The following is a 22,503-nucleotide window of genomic DNA, read 5'->3' on the forward strand; positions in this document are numbered from 1 at the left end:
CATTGTTAAAACACTTTGATGCTGACGCAGCAAAAGCCCATAAATTATAGTCCAAAACTGTAGATCCGCCTTCTTCAGCCATTACTCAAAAACTTGCATCCTGATATTAAAAAAAAACGTGTAATTATCAGATTAATTGGTTTGTAGTCACGCCCTGAATCTTAGGTATGATCATAAATAATGTCTATCTAGTTATTTCCTCCAATAATATTTGTTCAAGTAGGCCTATCTCAGGTGTTCTACCGACTTCTCATGTTATTCTGTTCAATATTTGATTTTCTCTGGTTTTACTTTTTTACTTGACAACTACATTTCCTTTGGGGATCAATGAAGTCTTGTCTTACCTTGTATTATCTTAAACTGGACTATATAATTGAGCAAAGAAAGCATAAAAAAGTAATCATCACTTTAGTAACAATGTACACAACATATCTTTGACCCACCCGCTACATACAGGCATGTAGAAATGCTAGGATACTATATAGTCATTAGGGTACTTATTGCAATATTATGAACATAACTACAACCTCAACTCAGATTTAAAAGGAAGGAACCTACATCATAAAGTGTTCTGCCTTTTATTTTAAAGTGCACATTTTATATCGAAGTATGACATTTTATTTGGAAGTCTGTGTTGTCACAAGGCATCACCCAGGTGAACACAAACACTGTGACTTTCTGTCACTGTCACAGACAAACATGGCCAATAGTCTGAAGACCGATTAAGATTAAGACTTAAGACTTGCTTGAGTGTGTAAAAGCGTGACTTGCATTTTCATCGTGTCAATTATACAACAAGATGTGACAAGTCCTGCTACTGCCTTTAAGAAAGCTCGGCACGTCACAGTGTCTGCTTTGGTACTTGTGGCGCCACCTAGTGTCAAGAGAGGGTAAGCGTGAAACTCCACTTTAGTAGAAATAAAATGATTTCTGTTGGTCATATGGTTATTATTTATATTTACACTGGTAATGTTAAAAAAAGCCATATTTATGTTTTTTAAGTACTGAGGACAAGGTGGTTAACAGTTAAAAAAATAATACAAAAACATCACAGTAAACCTGCAGGTACACAAAGAAATGTACTGAAGTGAAGGATGTCACTTAAATACCAGCCTTAAAACAAAATATTATTTAGTCACCATAACCACAGAACAAATCCCCATACAAATATGAAATACAAGCTTGTCAAAATAGAAATATCATTACAAAAACTCTAACGCTCCGAACGCACATTATGGGGTTTACCCATGATTGTCATAATTGTGAGTAATATCCGCCTCCGAAGAGGCTGCACGCAGTAGTCGGACCGCCACAGTGCTGCCAGTTATCCAACTGTTTATTTTCACAGCTCAAGGGCTGACCTCAAAGCCACCTTTTGGCCTTTTTCCAACCCCCCAGAGAGACAGATTTCACAGATATTGTAAATGTATGACCAGGGTTGTGACCCTTTAATCTGGCCCATTCTCAGAAATGTCCCTTTACTCATTAATTATAAACAGGAGGGCAAGTAGAGTATGCAGGACTGTGCCAACACTAATCCATCTCCATCTCATTATCACAGTCGTGATTAAAAAAACAAATTATATATATAAGAAATTAAATTTGAAATCATAACAAAGTGCATTTTTTTCCGTACATGAAAACATATCACGTCCTTGTCTGGGACATTTATGTATTTTAGTGTTTTCCTCGTAACACTGTCAGTTTAGAGGTGCTGACAGAACAAATTCCAATCAGTTTCACACTGGGCGAGGTATCACAAGAGACATCTGAGGAATTCTTATTAGAGCTGAGAGCTGCCAAGCTGGACACAGCAGGACCTGCAGGAAGGACTCCTTTCGCTTTGAGACACAGCAACCTTTAAGAGTAAGAGGAACTTTGAAATCGTTTACTAAAAATCTATTGTGGCACATGCCAAGTTTATAAAGTGCAACTTTCCAGGACAAGGTACTCAAACTTCAGACAGGTATTTAATGAGTGGTTATTACTCAATGAAAACAGCATTCACACTCAGTTGTCATTATTTTAATATATATGTTTATTGAAAATTAAACAGGGAAAGATCACTGCGAGATGTAGTTTTCAGAAATAGGTCGTAAAAAAAAAAAAAAAAAAGAGCAGAGAAGCAACTGACCATATAGAGTTCTTAAATTGCAATGATGGAAAGGTGGTAAGATGAGAGACATAACAGGACAGGAGCTGTTTCAGACATTTGCCTTCTTTTGGGAGAGGTTGATCTTGTCTCCCAGGCTCAGGGCCATCCCCTGTGGAAAAAAGGAATAACACGTTAACATCCAAGATCCATTGTTAACAACATGAAGCTTTAGTGCAACATCAGGATCTAATGGGTTATTCCAGCCGTTCACTTTTCTTGTCCCGTAAGTCCAATTCTTTCAATAAGGTATCAGGTTGCTATCCTGCAAAATGACAAATTGTCCGCATCGCCTGAACTGAAGGCAAATAAATTCAGCTTCGCCTTTACTTCTCAGTTTCATAAGGGTTCATGATGCGGCAGCTGTGACCCACCTGACTTTTGGCTCTAATGCGTATGTGTCCGTTGACAGGTGCCTCGGGCCCCAGGTGGATGGGTTTTTCGATGCTGACATTAGCCAGGGCGTCTTCTCCAAAGATAGAACGAGCATAAAGGTTGGCAGCCATGAAGCCGCAGAAGCCAGACAGCGCCTGGTTTATGAGAAAGAAAGAGGACAGTTGAGAACACAACCGCAATGATTACAACACTATTGACAGATTCATCTAATAAACAAGGGTGTGGTGAAGACTTTTGCCTATACTCTAAATTACTAATATGCAATTCAACAAGAAAACAACTGATGAGTCTCACACCAACCTTTTCAGGAGTCAGACACTTCATGTTAGTGGACTTGAGGATATGTTGGAGGTACTCGTTCAGATCAGTGATGTTGGTGTTTACGGTCACCTGCAGTAGAGGAGGAACAAGTTTTTGATCATTTCAAAAATGTCATTTTAAGCTTTGTAGCTTCTAGGAATTGGTTCTAGCAGTTTACCTTGTTTTCCCACTCAAACTCTGCCCACATCTGTCTGAACTCTGCATCGGTGCAAGAGGCTGGCTGGATGTAGTCCATAATGTCAATGTGGATGTCACTGAGGACAACGCAGTTTCTGTCGCTGGCAGCTCCCGACACATCGTAGACTAAAGAGGAGGAGTCAGAGATTCCCACAAATAAAACAACCACCAGCTGAATTACAATGTGAAACTGGCACAGAGGGATTCTCTTACCAATGTTCCCGAATATAATGCCATTCTCGGTAGAAGCCACCTTTACGTTGGCCTTGATGTTAGCAAAATCATGTGGAGCCAGAGTTAGAGGTGAAGGCTTCTCGACCAATTTTAGATCCCCTGTAGAAATGAAAAGGTTCAGTTTGGTTCAAAATGCAAACATACGTACGACTGGCTTGAATTATCATTACAAGAAGAGAAAATCTTCACATTTGTCCAGTGAGGTAGAAAATCAACTAGACTAACCTAGAGTGGCCAGTTCAAGGGTGCAGTTCTGAAGAGTATCACTGGTCTGGTTGACCACCAGCACATCCAACACAATGTCATACTGGTTGACATGAACGTAGGCCTCGGCGTACACTGGGTCTGAGAAGCCAGTCAACTGGGTCACCTGGATTGGACATAATCAATTATTAAATCTAATACCACAAAATACACATTTTACCTCAGAGAAAATCAGGGTTTTCAATCGCATTGTAGAGTGATAACAAAAGTAAATTAGACTCTGAACCATTTGTAACACACAAACAGGAGCGACTGTTATCTTTCTCACTGCACAAGCAAAAACATTATCCTCTAAGGCAAATGCCAAAACAAGGTCTTAAATTATTTATACGTGATCACTGCAGTGATTAATGAGCGTGCTTTTAGCACAATAAAATCCCATCTGAAAGCCGACAATCTGTCGCCGACAATTATTTCTTCCCAATTTAATTCCCAATTTTCTTGTATCGTAAGATTTCTGCAAGGTCTGTCGCGTACCTTGTTGAGTTTTGATGCCAGAGGATCAGCAGCCTCCTTCCTCTGGGTGTTGCCCATGGCAGCCAGCAGGCTGAGCTGGAACTGGTCTTCTTTAGAAGTCATCTCATTTTTAGCTGTGAGCTGCATGAAGGAGATTGGATCGTCTGCCTGCACTGTGACGTTACGTTTCTCCGACTCTTTCTGTGGTAAGAATAGCAAACACACTTGATTATTAGAGGGGAATAGTTAACCCCCCAAAAAAAAAAATTGTGGACAAATAAGCCAAATACCAAGATATAAAAGGAAACTGATTAAAGAAAAATATTAATGAAAAACAATTATAACAACATTGAGAAACTGAAAAAAATAGGTGCATTGTGTACAGTATATTGGGTGTGCACAAAGACAAAATTTGTATAATAAAAATGATTCACATAATGTAATAAGTAATTGATCTCAGGTGGTGTTTCCCACACACACACAACATACAGAAAGAATACTGGCCTGTATTTTAACACATGAGTATTATTATAAAATTATTATAAATATCCTGTCCTGGGTTTGACCCTTAAAAAAAAGGGCCATCAAAAACGGTCACTTCTCTACGTGTGATAAAGGTTCAGCTACATCAGGAGGTTCAGTAGTGAGTGTTGACCTCTGACACTGTCATTACCTTCTGTGACAACTTCTCTTCCTCCAGTCTGACGGTCAGCATATGTGACAGGGATTTGCGACACTCCTTGTTGAATATGTCATTCATAAGAGGTGAACACTCTGACAGGACCTTCAGGCAGAGCGAGATGCGGTCCACATCATCGTCTGTAATTGGCTTCTTGGGCAGAGAGGACTTACCCAGGTGCAGCACAGTGACCATGAACAGCATGGCCTCTGCAACGAACGACTAAAGTGGGACAGCGAGGAGCAAGGATCAGGCAAACCAGCACAAAGGCAAATGATGAAAAGGGCATTTTAGTATAACAAAACATGGACAACTTACATTTTGCTTCTTTTTGTCTTGAACAATAGCAACATAGCGCAAGGCCACCTTTGTTAGTGTAGTGGCCAGAGAAGCTGCCACATAGAAGTCTCCATCCATGAGGAAGCCTCTGAGTGGAGGTCTGGTGTAACAAAATGAATGAGTGAGGTGGGCAGAAAACTCCGTACAGTCAAGACCACATTATGGACTAATAATGACATTCTTGAACAGTGTGTAAAGCTTACCTGTCCTCCTCTTTCTTTGAGGGTCTGGAGGAGCTGAGCGCACTCTGTGTCACATAGGTGCCCATCTCCGTCACCAGCTTCTGAGCTGGAGCTGCACTGACTTCATCCTCTGCCTTCACCTCACCAGTCTCTTTCTTTATCTCATTCTCTACAATGGGGATCTGTTCAAAAAAATAAAAAAACAGTCCAGATATTTGTGACAATTTTAGAGAAGTTGGAACAGACCAGTAAAATTGTGTTACATTTAATCCTGACAAAGATAAAGAACCATACCTCTCCCAAGGACCTGCGTACTTCTGTCATCACATTCTGGATGTCGTCCTTGGTGCTGCAGTACTCCCCCAAGATCCAAAGTGCTCCTCTGTAAATCCTGAAACAAAAAACAAGGTCACAAACATAGGAAACACTACATAGACCTGTTCCCATGACGCAATTTATGAAGCAGTTAAGAAATAAGACTACAGAAAAACTTTGTACAGTGACCAGCTGTTCCTTGTGAGAGGAGACACAGTTAGTGAACTGTAAACGACTGAAATGTCCCAATGTGTCCCAGGAGTCACTTACGCTGTATCATTTTCAGAAAAACAAGTATCCATCAGACAATGCAGTATGCTAAAACAGGCAGCCCAGCCTCACTTGGTTTGCAAAGCTGACTTCTAATTAGCGAGCACTGAAGATACAACTCATAGGGAAAAAATGAACACATTCTAATATAACAGCCAACATTCTAATATAAATCCCTTCATTTCATGTTGTCGTGTTGAAACAGTGCAGGAAATGTAGTGATTCAATTGTGTGATCATTTTGGAGGATGTAGTTTGTAGTGCTGTTTAACTGGGCTGAATTAAACATTTAAGTGTTTCTGTTATTTAGCCTTGTCCACTCGATAAAAAGGGGTCGTCAAAATAATCGCAATGTGTCTGTACAACACAATTCAATAGTTCTACAAACACAGCCTCTAAAATAAAAACACAGATAAATACATGGCTCTCACATTTATTTTAATGCAAATGCTGCAGTGCTGCACTTTTTATACTTGTGTACCTGAACTGGCAAGCGCTTGTATTATGATTTAATTTATTGCTGATTAACATTGACCTGATTTTGTAACCACTAGGAGAGAAAACAAAAAGATTGACTGCACAGTCTGCCCCTAAATATGCCAACAAAGACTTACTTGACAGTTTTTATGGCGTGGAAGACTTCCAGCATCTTCTCGATGATCAGGGGTCTCAAGTTGTCAAACCTCTGAATGGCCTCACGCACAAACTCCAGCACATCAGCAGCAGCTGCCTCATTAGTGTCACTCAGGAATTCCATCAGCTGTAAATCACAGCAACACACAGAAAAAGTCTTAACCTTTGGCTGTCTGTTAGAAACTATATAAGAATTTAAGAACAAATTCAAGACTTTTCTTTGTATTTTTGATGTGCGCAGACTCACCACAGGTATGACATTGGCTGCCATGTCAGGAAAGCGCACGCTGCATGAGTGAAGAGTGCGCACCAAAAGCTGCCTGTACTTATCCGTGTCTTCATGTTCCGATACGTTGTTTGTCTTGATCACCTCTTTCTTCAAAACAATCACCAACTGAAAAACAGATAGATGACATTAAATTCGCATCGCATTCTAGTTCCTCCTTCCGTCCATGCGACTGCAGTAAATCAATAAGAACATGGCTATACTGCACATGCAACAGACCTCCTCCACATTGCGAGATGAGACAAGGTCCAGTGCCAGCTGCAAGGTCTTCTTTCTGACTTCCAGGTCGGGAGTGCTGAGAACACGCAGGATGTCCATCACGAGGTCCTGCATGAAAATGCAGTGATGTGTAAAGTTTCCCAACTTCCGATATTTTTCTGACTTCTTCTGCTATTTTTGACTCTATAAACTAAACCATCCATTCCTATATTTTTTATTATTTTATTTTAATAAAAAAATAAAATAATAAAATACTTGCATCATAAATACAGTGATTAACATTTTTTATTTGCTCAAAAACCTTCAGAGAGAGAGGCCAAAATGTATCTGTGAACTGCAACTAAAACTAACCACTGTCATGTTCTACGTACCTGGAGTACACGCTCATGTGTGGGATGCTCCTTCAGTTCAATCAGACGATCGAGAACAATCAGCTTCACATTGTTGTCGCTCTCCTTGATGATTAAATCAATGTAACATTGGGCAGCAGCCTGAAAACCAACAAGCACAGAATTATGGGGTGTACTAGACATCCCTGCATCAACACTGTATAAACTCCACATATGACAAACACACGATCACTGACAACACCTTGATGATGTACCTTAATGGCTGTGGGAGCGCTGGAGAGGGTTACAAGAGTGCCAGCAGCTTCGTACTTAACAGCTGGGCTGGAGGACTGCAGCAAGTTGTAGATGCAACGGATGAAACGGGCGCGCTCAGAAGGGTTGGCATGACAAACCTAACAAACAAAAACTCAGATGTTAAATTCCCTCCGATTGCATGCTGTTGTGCAACAAAGATTAAATGGGGCTAATAAAAGCCTTGGCTCACCTTATAAATCAGCTCCACGATGACCAGCTGGAGGATGTCGCCAAATGTGTGAACCTGGTCAATACATGTGCTGAGGTAATCCAGAGCTCGATCCTGAAATATGAGAATATGTGAAGGACATGATATAAGTCAGGCCTTTAAGGTAGATTCAGTGAGAGTAATGCTGACGGTAAGATACAGACCTGATCTGCATGAATCAGCATCATGAAGGCGTTTCTCTTACAGCTGGCATCTTTCTCATTGACAAGAAAATCATGGATCAACTCTGGGGCATCTGGGATGAGATGTTCAAAGTTCCTACAACAAAAAAAGTTGCTTGTTTTCATTTTTATTTTTTTGTTGCATTTTGTATTTCATCTGCATTTTAGCTCATTGTAAAATGACCTTGAGGTTCTTAAAGGCACTTATAAATAAAATGTATTATTATTATTATTAAAACAAAAGTGTTATGTGGAATGTATGAACAAGAAATGCTTAAGAGCTTTTACCTATAGATGGTGTAAATGGCCAGGACAGCATTGCGGCGGACATAACTGTGACGGTGCTCCAGGCAGGCTCGGATAGCTGGCATGAGAGGCTCAAGCAGTTCAGACTCCTTCAGCTTGCACAAGAAACGCAGAGTGGAGCCACGGATGAACTCATTGGGATGCTGCAAGTCCTGAAATAAAAAACAAAACAAAAAACATTAACAACTGAAATTATCCCTTCCTATGTATGCTTCCTACAAGCCCATTTGACCAACCTAAAGTATATTAAAATCGACTGCATCTTCTCATTTTTGTTTCACACTATTACTGTTATAAACGTCTCTTTCTCTGTTGTAACACATAGTGTATTATGACACATACTGTATGTTTAAATGTCAGACAGTTTACCTTTCTGTAGGCATCACAGACCAAGATCATCTCCTGAAGCAGCTTGCCATCTGGAGTTGTTTTAGGAACAATTTCCCAGAAAACCAGCAATAGCTTCTTGATGGTGTGGTCTTGAAGTGGCAGCACAAAGCGAATTATGGTCATCAGCAGACCAGGCAACTTCTCACCATTCAGGATCATGATGATGACCTTTTTCAAGGCTTCAGTCTTTGCCTTGATTTCCCCCTTTTCTGTTGAAAGTTGATTATTTTATAGAAATCAGTTAATTATATCTTAATTCATTTTCACCTCAAAATTTTCTAAACAGAAATTTAGTTAGTTTTGCATGTTCACAATGAGAAGGGTTACCTAGGTCTGCTTTCAGGCTGACTTCAGACGGGGGCTCTGAGTCAGATGGAACATTGATGAGAGTGTAACAAACGTTCTCTGCAGCCGTCATTTTGCTGCTGGGCTTGTGTCCACTTAGAAGAAGCCCAATGAATAATTCTCACCGGATAAGACCTATGAGAAAAAGAGGTATAGCAGATCGAGTAACTGATGGAAAAAACAATTACACAGGTGAACAAATACAAGTGCAGCAAATGTGAGATATAATTATGCAGGGCTCCAGTACATGCACTGACTGAACACAATGCAGCATCACATGAAAGAGCCTTCAGGTTTTCTTGGCTCTACCATGACCTGGATGGCCTACAACATTCACATATATAACATTGTGTTAAGTCTAAATCACTTTAAGGCTACATATCTTTTTCCTGGCAGCAGATACAGAAGACTGGGAGACTTTAACAAAACTGTTTTTATGAGCTGTGTAGAAACCTAGGCCTGCTGGCATCCAGGTATCAACCTTATTGCCTCTATTTGCTGTATGTTTTATTTTAACACAAAGCAAATACAGGCAAAAGAGTCTACAGTTTAAATATGACAACTCCCCGCTTAAGGATCTTAGGTATATAGATAGAATTCCTGTAGTGGATGAAGAGAGGAAAATAAATCTATGATGCCATAAAACATATGCAATTTTATTTTATTCATATTTTTGTGACAAAGACGGACTAGAAACTTTGACGCACATCAGGACATCTTAGTGGCCAGCAACAGGAATGAAAAAAAAAGTTTCATTGTAGGCATCTGATGATTACTTTAAAAACAGCTGTGACCACTGGCAATCATTTCCTTTCAACTGAGCTGTCAGAGCAAGAGGCCTCCTGCACATTTTAATGCCAATGAATACAAGCATCCACTAAATTTCGATTGACTTCTGACTTTTCACCAATTTTTACTCCTTTACAAAACACATAACTTGCATTGCATGGTCGAATTTAATCAACACCCAGACAACACGTCCAATACTTATCATCTGTCTGGATTAAGTCATCTGGCAATGGGGCAACATTTATTTTACTGTAATAATAGAAAGTGTCCAGAACAGCAGCATGGTATAGGTGGCCTTTATGCCAGTGTAAACCGGAAATCTAGACATTAAAGACACATCAGAGTGAAACGAAATCAGGTGCGTTTGAAATATACACGTCCAATAACATTACGAGCAGCCGCGTATAACAGTTGGATTAAGTTAAAGCACGACGGTTTTTATGTTTTCTTTTGTTCGCCGTTAAACTAATCGGCACAATACGCATGAATCGGTCGTTAATGTGAAAGTAGAAACAGCTGAAGTTACGCTATTTAGTTAAAGCTAGTGAAGTGACTGACACGCAGCACACACCTTTCTTCCTTCAACACTGAAGCCGCTGCCGTCGCGTTAAATGGCGTTTATCTGCATTAGCACCGAACAGTTGTGCAGCAAATCCCAGTAAAACGCGAACACCTATTGGTCAGCCATCTATACATAGAGTTAAATAACGTTAAAATGTTCGGTCAATTGCGGACTAGCTGGCGTTAGCCAACACCAGTTTAGCTTTTGCCCAAGCTAGAAATGAAATGGAGGACAGTAACGTTAGCTTAGTGTCTCATCAATTACCACTGGTCACAAAAGGAAATATCGCTCATACAGGTTAAAACTAAGCTACGTAACTTACCGAACTGCACGACTATTATCCTCCGAGGTGGCCTTCGATATCCAGTTTTCAGTATTTACATGTGAAAAGCTCTCTTTGACGAGCTGTGTCTCCCTCGGATTCCCACTACTTCCTAGTGACGTGGAAGAGATCACTGTGTGAGCCACATCACTGCTACGGCACGGCCGAAGGTCCAAACGCGAGAGCGAAAATTACGATCGTGAATGGCTATTTGCTAACAGACACGACACGGGCCGTAGTTGTTATTTATGACACTTCAGCAGTGTTTTTAGACACTTGTCGCTGTTTGTAGTCAATCTGTAAAATTCAAACACCACAAATACATCCGACATGCTTGTACGGATTCCCCTGGGAATTTTGACTCATTATTTCCTTTTCTTCACAAAATTAATTTAGGCTTAGACTTTAATGATCCACAAGGGAAATTACTTAGTCACAGTAACGTTAGCTCAATTGCACATAAAAGAAACACTCTTTAAATCCACTAGTAGCAAGAAAGATAAAATAAAATAATAGTAAAATATAAATATTATTTAGTAAAACATTTGTTTGCTAGCAATCTCTAGTAACGGGTAGAGGTGTTTATTTATGTCATTTTAACATTTTTTAACAGTTTTTTTTAGACATACAAACTTGCTGTTAGTGAATCTGTCAAATTACAATTGCGAATTTTTAATTTCTTAATCCCCTGCCCTTGTTCTTCACAAAATTAACTGAAAAGGAAAGAAGATCTATGCAACTACAAGCAGCCTGTTTGCCATGTCTTTCACAATCGAACGCCAAACAAAATTGGACAGATAGGGGATTGCTGCTGATTTTCTGAACAGTATGCCTATACAAAAAGGAATGGTATTATCAAATATGCCTGGAGAGATTATAGTGGCAAACTTTCACTCCAATCTTGACTGGTTCGTGGAGCTTTTGTGTTTGTCTCTATCTTCTGACTGGCCTCTGTATCACAAACAAAAACAAATCATTTACAATGTTATGTAAAAAATAAAGTACTGAACCAAAGCTTAATTTCTTAATGGCTTTAACGCAATAGTGGAGTAGATTTTATTAGTGTGCAGCACCCTCCAGTGGAAGCTTTTAGCATAAGTGGCAGAGTGGATGCTCAGCAAATTGAATGAACTGCAGTCTTAAAGTGAATATCTGAAATCCTTTCATCCAGTCCCTATCTTCATTCTTCAATCACATCATAATAAAACAATAATTCATGGCAAATGGCAGGATCAATATCAATAAAATATTATCTTTTCCGGTCATTTTATTCAAAATGAAAGTGCAACACACATGCTCACGCACACAGTCCATCAAAAGATCCTAAAAACAGTTAATTGACCCAGTTAACAAGTATTGTTCATGCAAGAACAAACACTTGCTGTGTGCACATGAAAGACAATGTACACTTGCAAAACAGTTTGGTCCTGGGACTGTGTAGTAGTTTTTTAAAGACTGTAGAGTTCCATGGCACATGACGTCATATGTAAACCAACACTTTCAATTGTGAACAACTTAAATTCACTTAGACAGACTAATGTTGCTTCCTTCTTAGGAAACTTCTTCTCACAATAAATTGCCATTTAATATGGGAAAAGAATTTATATTTTATAGGAATGGCTTCTTTCAGGTGATGAAGGTCATACTGAAGCACATCACTCGCACTGCCTTAAAGAAATAAATCAGTCAAAAGAAATTGAAACTTGTATTAAATATTGTGCAGTGCAGAATATAAACAGTGACTTTCATTTATTTTGTATGTTAATTGTTTCTCTGCACATTTAAATGTGAGGCATTTGAAGTTTACATCTAATGAAAAGTTCTATATTGACAAACTGCCTTACTTCCACACTTTTTGCAAAGCAGACATTTTGACGCATCAAATCAACAAAGACACATAGATAACTAATTACCGCAGAGATGGCCCTGTTTTAACAGTGAGCCAACATGCACAAGTCAGAGGGAAATTGAATAATAGGTGGTAATCACTAATTATATCAAATAGAAGTATGTCTTTCCTACCGTGCCATGTCAAATTTTCAGTATCAATATCTGTATTTAAGCATAACATGTTTTGGTTTATCATTTATAACTAAAAATAAGCAAATTTGTGACTTTTAATCATGCTTTTCTTTCTTATTTACATTTTACTATTGATCTGTGGTACCAGCAGTGTTTTATAGAATTGTTGCTTGGACAAACAAATGTTGCAGATTTTAAATAAAAATAAAAACTGTTGTAATAAAATTTTAACGTGTTTTTCACGTTACAGTTTTGTAATTGCAAAGGATGTGTCTCAAATGTTATTCTTTACCAGATTGGTTGCTTCATTCTGATCGGCTAAATCGACAATCGTTCAAGCTCAAAGCAGGCCGACCAAACGATCACAGAGTGATCACATTTTGCTCAAAAGGCCAATTCGTTCTAACGTGGTAATACATTACTTGGATTATAGAGCTAATACGCGCGCAACTATTCTAAATTAAACTATATGCGTAAAAAAAAAAATCACGACAAACTCTGAACGGTTGCCTTATTAACTTTCCGCGGTTTGAAGACTATATTTTAATCGAGTAAACATAATTCTAAATGAATAATACAACAACTAAGGGATGGTCCTGAAATATTAAAATGTAATCGTTGTATTTACATTTTCTTTTTACAATGTTCATAGCCACCTTATACAGTGCATTGATAATATTAAATTAATGGTGCAGCTCAGGCTTGGTTCAGAGCTCCACATCACAAAGCCCTGAGGTGGGAGTAGTGGCCTGTAGGCGGCGACAGAGAGCCCCATTTCTGTAAAAACAACATCTCACCTTCTTTCTTTAGTCCAAGTGCTGGAGCACGTTTGAGTGACCATGGAGTGCGTCTGCTGTCATGTAGTTCAGCGTTAATACGGCGTGAATAGTTGAAGAGGGGGGACTTTCGTGTGGATACGAGGAGCCACAGTCGAGCCATGGCTGCACGGGAGGAAGGAGAGGCTCTGCACAGCAAAATAAGGCACCACGACGGAGCTGGAAGTGTAAACAGCTCAGAGGGCTTCAGGAACGGCTATGTGAAGAGCTGCGTCACCCCCCTTAAACAGGACCATCAGAGGGGATTTTTGTTAAGCGTGTGCAGGTTTTGCAACGAAGACATTCTCAATTCCAAACTGTTAAAGGTCTCTGCCCTCTACGTCGGCGCGTTTGTAATTTTCGCGGTCTCCTTTCTCATTTCTAGGAGCTTGCAAAGTGACTCGCTCTGGGATTTGCGGACTTTTTTGTCGGGCTTCTCCCAGTCCGTCAGCCCCCTGTTCAGCATAGGATGTGCTTTCTTTTTCCTCACGTTTTACCTGAGGAGGAAAAAGAAGGAGAGCAGTAAATGTTGGCTCGTGTCACTGCCGGCGTCGTGTTACCTCGGGGATTTTTTGGTTTTGCGGTTTTTGCAATGGGGAGAGGACCAGCACCAGATGCAAATGGTGGGCAGGTTGTTATTCGTGTTGGGATGTGTGGGTCTGCTCACGCTGATCCCGACGCTGAAACTCAAACACAGCGTCCTCATACTGGTCTTCGCCAGCATTGTGTGGCTTGTCTCTTTCACAAGTTTGAGCGGTCTGCCCGCACTGCTCAGACCGCTCTTCGCCTGCTTTGCGGGGGTTTCTGGCTCCCTGTTGGGGCTCTGCTTCGACCGATACTACCCGTCGAGGGAAGCGCCGAGTGGGATTTCCAGCGCCGAGGAAAAGGTCCCCGTGATCAGACCTAGGAGAAGGTCCAGTTGTGTTTCACTGGGGGAAACGTCGACCAGCTATTATGGCAGTTGTAAAATGCCTCGCAGACCTTCGTTACCCTGTATATCCAGAGAACAGGTAGGTCTTCCCCTGCAGGACCACGTCTCCTCCTGCTGCTCCTGCTGCTGCTGCTGCTGTTGTTGTTGTTGTTATTGTTGCAAAAGTAGGCCCACTGACCATCCACAGCCATGTGCATGAATGCAAAACACACGTCTAATGTCACTGAAAAAAGACACGTATGATCAATCACGTTTAGCCCTTTTTTAAACTAAATAATCAGCCACACGTTTGATAAAAGTTATCAGTGATATAATATTGTGTTTGGTTATTGTTAAGCAATCTAATAATTATAATGAGTCTTATACATTTCTGCATAGTTTATAACTGTCAAGCCAGGCCTTTATATTTCTTTTATTTTTTTGTGTGTGTGTGTGTGCAAATTTACATAAAATATAACGTTGCAGCTAATTATTAAAAAGTGCATTTTACAGCCTGCAAATACTCATAATATCATATATTAAAATGATATCGGTCACTTTATTGTTTTCATTTATATTTTTTTTCTACATTTTGCTTAGAATATATCAATTTAATGGCTTCCAGAGCAGATAATCTATGCAGTGGCCGTCTACATCCTGCTGGCAGAATAACAACACAACCAGCAGCAAAGCAAGTGATGTGGCCTAAAGTCCCGTATGACAACATAAAATGATGGCGAGCGCATACGAGCCTGGATCTTCGGTGTTCACAACAGAGCATTTTTTTAATTTTTTTCCCCCTCAAATGTCTTTCTTGTGTAGTGCAGAGCTGTGCTGAGCCGGTGTGTTCATACAGTCTAGCTTTCAGGGCCGCTGAGAAGTGATGCTTCATTCTACTTAGCATTACTTCTGGAAACCAATACTCCTATATCAGATGATACTCAAACAAAATGAAGACTATCTTGTTGCAAGCAATGCGCTGGACTGGAAGCTGGCGGAAGCTGTTGCCTTCATTTATGTGCAGGCAAATGTCAGCAGTATCGTCAACAATGTATTTAAAAACAAAGCATGCTGTTCTTTAGTGGGTGCCAAGCCATCAGTTCACGCACATTGTTTTTGCGTCCTTCAGGCTTTGTTGGAAATGATAAGAGAACTAAAAATGCATATCCAGTTTGTCTCAGTTGTGCTATTTCCAGCAGTTGTTTTTCACTTCATTGTGTTGTGTCCTATCAGCAGATTAGTAGACACATTGCATTAGGCCTTAAACAGAGCATGAAAATGAAAACAGAAAAAAAGGACAGAGTGGATCATTCAATCCAGTGTGTGTGAATATGATCACATGCCCTTATTTGACTACTTGACCAGTCCGCCTGTTCCTTAATCCTATGAGATGCAGAAGCTTTGTGCAGTTCCCAGAATGCACCTATGCAATATTGAAAATTACAGAGAAGAAAACAATACTATGTGGAGGGTGTAATATATTATTGTGTAATGAAGGCCTCTCGCATTGGCCAGCCTTTCATTTGGTGCAGAAAGATGTTAAAGACTTTCTTAAGTTGTTTACGTCTTAAGATTTGATTGTACTTTGAATATGCTGCTGTAGTTGCAGAAAAGTTTAGATTTCTATAAAACAGAGAATCACCACCCCTTTATTTGCCACGGTTTGTTTAGCTAAAAGTGCTATATATTATTGTTGTTTTGTTTTTAGAAAAAAGTACAAATAATTATTTTTTTTAATAACGATAATTGCTGGCAGGTGCTGTGTTTATCATCACTCTCTCTGCAGCTGAACATTTATGAACATATATTTAACAACATATAACAACAGGCAAATAACATTTGTGAACTCAGTAATATACCTGTTTGCATGGATCTGTGGTTGTCGTTGTCAGTCAGGTGATTTGCCTGTTAGTTGCAAATGTGTGAAGCCAGTGCATGTGTTTATTATGTGTAGGTGTTAAACTTGGTTATCCTCTCGCAACAGGTCTATTTGAGGTGTGCGTCGTGAAAGTATTTATGCTTGTGTGCTGGTGTGTCGGAATTGTTACACTGAAGCGCTGGTTGGCGAGTATGGCGACTGGTCAGTCGAGTTGACTCTGTACTTCACGTAGTGGCAACTGGAACTGAGCAGCTCATGTTGGAATTACATTACATAAATATGGATTAAAAGTTACTTTCAATAGACTTTGCAATAGAGAAGAAGACGTCACAGTAGTTGGTGCGTAGAAGACCGAACAAGGGAGAGTTTTCTAGCTCGTCCAGCTGCTGAGAGTCGAGAACAAGGGGATGCAATTTGGACCAATCACTGGCTTGGTCGGTGTGGCTATGACGCTTAGTTACATTTCTGTGTCGTGCATATGAAGCTACGGTGCAGCTTACAGCGTAGAAGTGACTTGTTATTGTAAACCAATCTTTTGTCTTATGATGCAGTTTGGCCATGTTGCGACGTATCCACTGGATACCGGGAGACTGAGATAGCCTCACAATATTACGACATAGCCCTTACTGTAGAGGACAGCTGGCATAGATGTAATTTTATAAAAAGAAATGCTATGGATGGCACAAATACGTTCTTTTCTTTTATGTAATAAACATAAATGTAGTCAGTGAAGGAGAAATGTAAACTGAGCACAAGCAATCATGATTGGTAATATAACTATGTAAGAGACACTATTTGCAAAGCATAAAATTATTATTTATAGCAGCACAGCTTGACTCCATGCGCTTTATTTGCCATCATTGTTCTAGAGCCTTTCCCATTGCTGCTACCTACCGGACTAGAGCAGGTCGCCGTATAAGATTGCTGTATAATCTGTCTCACAACTCTCATTTTGTCCACGCAATTCACCCAACTTGTGTCTTAAGACCTTTTGTGTTCCTTTTAAAAAAAATTCCTGTGACTAAAATCTCCAAGTACTTTAAGAGGAAGCCTGACTAAATGAGTGACTGTGGCTGGCAAAAAAGCAGCAAAGAGAAGCACTTTGAAAGGAGTCACTCAGGGTTCACTAGTGATGTTCCCCACGTTCTGTCTTCACACACATTGTGCACAAAAAAAAAAAAAAAACGGTCACCCTTTCTGTTGTCAGTCTGACAGGATCACTGGTTCATGCTTTTCAGTTGCAAAGAGCGGGGTTGTTTTCCTGAAAGCTGCAACGTGTGGTTTTACATGTTCACCATGGAAAAATGGTCATGGAGAGTTTCAGTATTATATACATTAAATAAGGAGGTTTTGGTCAGAATAACAGAAACAAGTATGGTGCATAAGCCAGAGAAGATATTGATCAATTTTAACTTCCAAAACAACTATGATAACCCACAGTTTTTGAGATCATCCTCTGTGTTTTGATAATTGTCAGGCTGCACCATGGGCATGAAAACTGCTTGTGGTTGAATAACTGTGATGTACTTGTTGGAATCAGACAACATCTCAAACTGAGGAGTTTATCCGACATCCTTAATTTGTGTGGTTATATATTTTAGTGCAGGTAATTGCGGCAGTAGTACTCTTGGCTAGTGGACAGGACCTAACTAGGAGTGAAACCCATGACTAACATTCTTTTAGATAAACAGATAATGATGAAAATACAGCTTCCCCTTTTTATCTCTTGTAAATGACCATTATATAACACTGGCAATAAAAAGAGATAATAATAAAATACTGGCAGAGGAAATGCCAGTTGAAACTTAAACATTTTCCTGCATGTTCACATCTTGTGCATACTTCAGAAAAAGTGCACAATTTCCTGGAGCCAGCGTTTGCTTAAAGGATAAGGAAGAAACTATAATCTAAAGTAAGGCATCGTTCTACACAGCAATAACATTGGATGAAAAGCCACAGTTGATCCTTGTCGTATTTGCTTACATTGGAGCTGCTACTTCCTCAACGGTGATGTAGCCCGTGCTATTAATTGATCATTGATAATCAGGCTGACGTTTATTAATAATGACTGAACCATCACGGTGATGATTGTTCACAGAGACACGTAATAAATGAGCGGTCCCCAGACGGTCCCCAGACGTGTGTAATTCAAAGATTGTTGGAGAACCTTGTTAATGTGACACAAGTTTAAATTATATTGTTTGCGGCTAACTTCAGAGTAGACATAAGGGTCATCCACATGTGCCCAGTGCTACAATGATTGAAATGGAACCAGATGTACTGAGCTGAAATAGTGGAGTGAAAAACACAAAAAAACAACAACAGCACGGTGTCTGAAAATAGTGCGCTGCCCTTGTCCTATTTTTTATTTTTCATATTTGTAAATAAATTCTCTGAGGTGACATTGAGAATAAAGTCCTGAATATATTTTACATTTAGGTGGCCCACAGATTGCTTTACTACCTAATGGTACGATAATGGTCTTACAATGTTGGGTACAATGTCAACAATTGAAAACTATAAATAAGACCTTTAAAGGTGCACTGAAGCGTTTTGTTCCACTAGAGGTGCTGTAGAGCAACCGATGAGCAGGTTTCTGTATCGTTTGGACTTTTCCGTCTAAAAGCATCAAAAAGCCTTTAAAAGCAAAGTTAATTCTTCCTTCAAGAATTATAGAGCAATATCAAACAATAATGACAGTTGTAAGTTCTTAAAGCCAGAGGCCCATAAATTAGGAAAACGAGACACAGAAAACAAACCCAGAGGACATACCTCCCAAGTTTGTAAAGCAGGGAATTTCAGCTTTCATTTTATCATGCAAAGTAGACGCAACGGCTAAACTGGACAGTAGAACACGCTGAATTCAAAAGCAAGCTCTGAAAATTGCAATTCCTAAACCTATACAACTGAATGCGTTATAGGCTTTAATGGGACTGGGTGTGACTGCTACAGAATAGCACATATATTTAATTTCCCAAGAAAATCTAATTGTCCATTCCGAAGGCCGCTTCTTTCAGGAAATTGCTGTTGTATTTTTTTAGTACTTGTATTTTGCCACAGACCATAAACTTCTCATGAGTTTCATTTTAAAGGCTTAGTGTGCTGTGGATTTAGAATCCCTAATTTGAAGATTTACAACACACTGACCTGTTTACTGTATCAATACATTCATCTAAATTTACCTTGTTACATTATTGTTGTTATTATGTCACGGTATTCTTTGAAATGTTTGTATTTGATGCTAAGATGATGTTGGAATGAATTCCTTAATTAATGTTCACAGTGAGAGAAAATACTACTGAGCGCTCCTACATTGTTTTTGTTTGTTTGTTTGTTTGGCTGGCTTGTTTATTTGAATTTTTAAATCCCATGAGCTAACGGACAGCGATAGCAAGCTATTAATATCCTGATCCAACAGGTTTTCTGTCACCCTGATGCCGTGGCTTTACGGCAAAATTATACAAATCTACGTAAACAAAACATACAAGCGTTACTTGTTGTCTAAGCCAGAACCAGCCCATAAAACACGATCAAGACTTTACGTGGAGCCATAAAGTTTCTGAATGTCAGCTTCTCAGTTGTCCTCGCTGGTACGCGATGAGGTGCAGCATGGGGACAGCCTCTGAAGCTAAATGTGTCAGGTCGACTAGGAAAGAAACCCCTTTGAGGCGGCTGCCATCTTAAATCCACTAGCACACTATGAACAATGTATTTTGTGATGTCAGAGCTGGTCTCATTTAGCCTGTTCAGTTTCAGTTAATGTTAATTTGTGCTCTCAGTTTTGTGTTTCCCCACCACTGTAACTCAAAACCTCCTGCACGGCCAGAGCTTTATGGATTAACTGCTCCTGCCAGGGGTCCGGTTCAGTGAATCCCAGATTTACTGCTTTAACCGTGTCTGTTTTGTTAAGTTTTTCTTTGCTTGTATCTAAATAAGTGAGTGAATTCAGTGCGACTTTGTGAAGAAGCCGTACAAAACTTTGTATTTGCTCATTTTCTTGCAAGATTAATCTTGCACTTAGAGACTGTAACAAATTAATACCGGGAATTGGGTTAACGTTGTTCACAAGTGAGAAATATATATTGCGGCTGTGGGTTCCGAGAGATATGTGTTTTAAATGAATGCTTTCTAGAACAGCGATTTTACTGTTCAACCTGAATAGCAACCTATTTTTCCTTGAAAAATGACGTCAGCATGTGTCTCAGAGACCCAGTTAGTTATTTTAAGATGGAGAGAATAAAGTGGAATTAATATTTTTTTTCTAAGTAGGATTATTGTATTTGGTCTTTCATGGCAGAAATCTAAAAGCCTCGCTCCATGACTAAGACCTCAGAGGCCATGCTGGCAGTGCACTGTTGAATTCAGGGAGAGGGCCCTCTTTTTGTGCAGTGACCACTCCACGGGGGCAGGCGGGGGTAAATAATACACTTAACTAACCCCCCCGTCCCGACGAGAACAGAGAAGCAGGCTGCTTAGAGAAAGGGTTGGAGGGAGAGCAGCGAAAACGCAGAGCAGCCCTCAGCTGTCACGTTAGCTCGCTGTAAAGCCATGTGGAATGATATAACATTGACGTCACAACCGAGTGACGTACCGCGGGGTGATTGCAAAGAAGAGAAAAAAAAAATTAGAGAGAGTCTTATTAACTGCCCTGTAGAATAAAGTGTCCGCCTCCAGCAGGGATGAGAAGGGCCGAAATTGTCCGTCTTCAGACGGTGTGCAAAAAGAACGAGTGTTTAGGTGGAAAAAGCTGCCGCGGGGAAAACGTCAGCTCATTCACTCAGAAATTCAGAGTAGCTTTTATGACTTTATATTTAAAAATCACACACTTTAATATCTTATAATTTAATATTTTTTGCTAAAGGGCTGTAGCGTTCTAAGCCTGTTATCCTATAAGCACAGTGGTGTAAGTGTATTTAACTTGTTATGCAATGTTTGCTTTGAACAGATCCTCCTTCATCTGTATTATAGTAGTGCAGAGAGAATGCAATTGCTCTAAACCCTAATAGCAGATTTTTGGTTCAGAAAAATAAGTGTGTGCAGTGAGATCAGTACCTACAGTCAGATGGAACCTAATGCTGGAGGTACAATAAATATGTGGTTGACTTTTTAGTCACTCATACCTGTGCATAGTGATTCAGGATCTTCACCGTACGTGTTGTCTGTGCAGATGAAGGCCTCCATGCATTCACTGAAACTGCCTTTGTCAGAACCAAACTACACACAATATGTTCAAAGTTCAATCCAAAAGTAGCGTGTGAGAAGTGTGTGCTGACACGAGCACCGTTTTCTTTTCCAGTATAAAGTTAGTCCGTCAACGTCTGGTCGTTACCTTTTTTTTTTTTTTTTTTTTTTTTTTTAGCCTGATAAAAAAAAATAAATAAATTGAAATAAGCACATCTTGCTTTTAGCAAATCAGATGAAACCTTATTGGTCATGATTTGCCACTCGAGGCTCCTAACAGACCGAAGATACATTATGACACACTTCAGAGAATAACTTAATTTTCACATTAGCGCTCATAGTCTGTTTTTGGCCTGCTTAAAAAATAAAAAATGTTTTTAGTTCATTGCTGTAAAACACACATCGTCAAATTACACATTTTATCTCCAGGAAAGAGTATGTACGTGCTTTTTTTTTTCTTTTTTTTTTTCTTTTTACATACTTGATTTTATCAATGCCATGAACATTTTCTCTCAGTCCACGTGAAAATAGAACCGCTTCAAAGTATCTCACTTGCATCCACTATTGGCGTGTAATACAATTTGTTGGTTATTAATTGAAATATGGCAAGCTTTAGTGGAAGTCTAGTTAATGTTCATTTGTCTTTGAACTGATTAGTTTAATGCTCTTTGATGGGACGTGACCTAACCCCAGCTGTTGTTTAGCTAGAGCAGAATGACGTGTGAAGTTAACCTCAGTATTTAGGAGCTTGTGTTGCGATATCAAGACCAAGATGTTCTAATTCATTGCTTAGCAACTCCTCGCTGATGCCACATGTAGCTTTGATAATATAGTTGAACATTTTATTAATGTTAAATCAACAGCTCAGACAGCATTCATGGTTATTGCCTTTATGTTTGATTAAGCTTTTTCAGGTGTTTCTAATCCATTTTTGAAATGTACATAATGCATTGTCTTATAAATTGTGCTGGTTAATCATTAGCTCATTGTTTTAGTATCCAGATGGGCAGCTCACTGCACACGCCG

At 39.5% G+C, this 22,503-nt stretch overlaps 2 protein-coding genes across 2 annotated transcripts in view; one reads left to right on the forward strand and one right to left on the reverse strand.

Moving 5' to 3' along the window:
- Positions 1 to 2,017: 2,017 nt before the first annotated feature.
- Positions 2,018 to 10,830, reverse strand: copb1 (COPI coat complex subunit beta 1). Its single transcript, XM_047581467.1, has 22 exons — positions 10,671 to 10,830; positions 8,980 to 9,132; positions 8,632 to 8,861; positions 8,245 to 8,414; positions 7,939 to 8,053; positions 7,757 to 7,849; positions 7,527 to 7,664; positions 7,294 to 7,413; positions 6,923 to 7,030; positions 6,665 to 6,811; positions 6,399 to 6,544; positions 5,495 to 5,591; positions 5,222 to 5,382; positions 4,998 to 5,118; positions 4,674 to 4,901; positions 4,022 to 4,201; positions 3,506 to 3,650; positions 3,260 to 3,379; positions 3,027 to 3,172; positions 2,849 to 2,938; positions 2,527 to 2,682; positions 2,018 to 2,264 (listed from the first exon to the last, which is right to left on the reverse strand). The coding sequence occupies exons 2-22, from the start codon at positions 9,068 to 9,070 to the stop codon at positions 2,205 to 2,207; spliced, it is 2,862 nt and encodes a 953-aa protein (XP_047437423.1). The 5' UTR covers positions 9,071 to 9,132; positions 10,671 to 10,830; the 3' UTR covers positions 2,018 to 2,204.
- Positions 10,831 to 13,479: 2,649 nt separating this feature from the next.
- The window catches only part of pde3b (phosphodiesterase 3B), a 43,731-nt gene continuing 34,707 nt past the window's right edge, over positions 13,480 to 22,503 (forward strand). The window contains exon 1 of the mRNA XM_047580311.1: positions 13,480 to 14,517. Within this exon, the coding sequence (XP_047436267.1) occupies positions 13,630 to 14,517 (888 nt within the window). The 5' untranslated portion in view covers positions 13,480 to 13,629. The remainder of the gene's footprint in view (positions 14,518 to 22,503) is intronic.

The sequence above is a fragment of the Mugil cephalus genome, chromosome 3 (genome assembly GCF_022458985.1).
Source record: "Mugil cephalus isolate CIBA_MC_2020 chromosome 3, CIBA_Mcephalus_1.1, whole genome shotgun sequence".
NCBI lineage: Eukaryota > Metazoa > Chordata > Actinopteri > Mugiliformes > Mugilidae > Mugil > Mugil cephalus.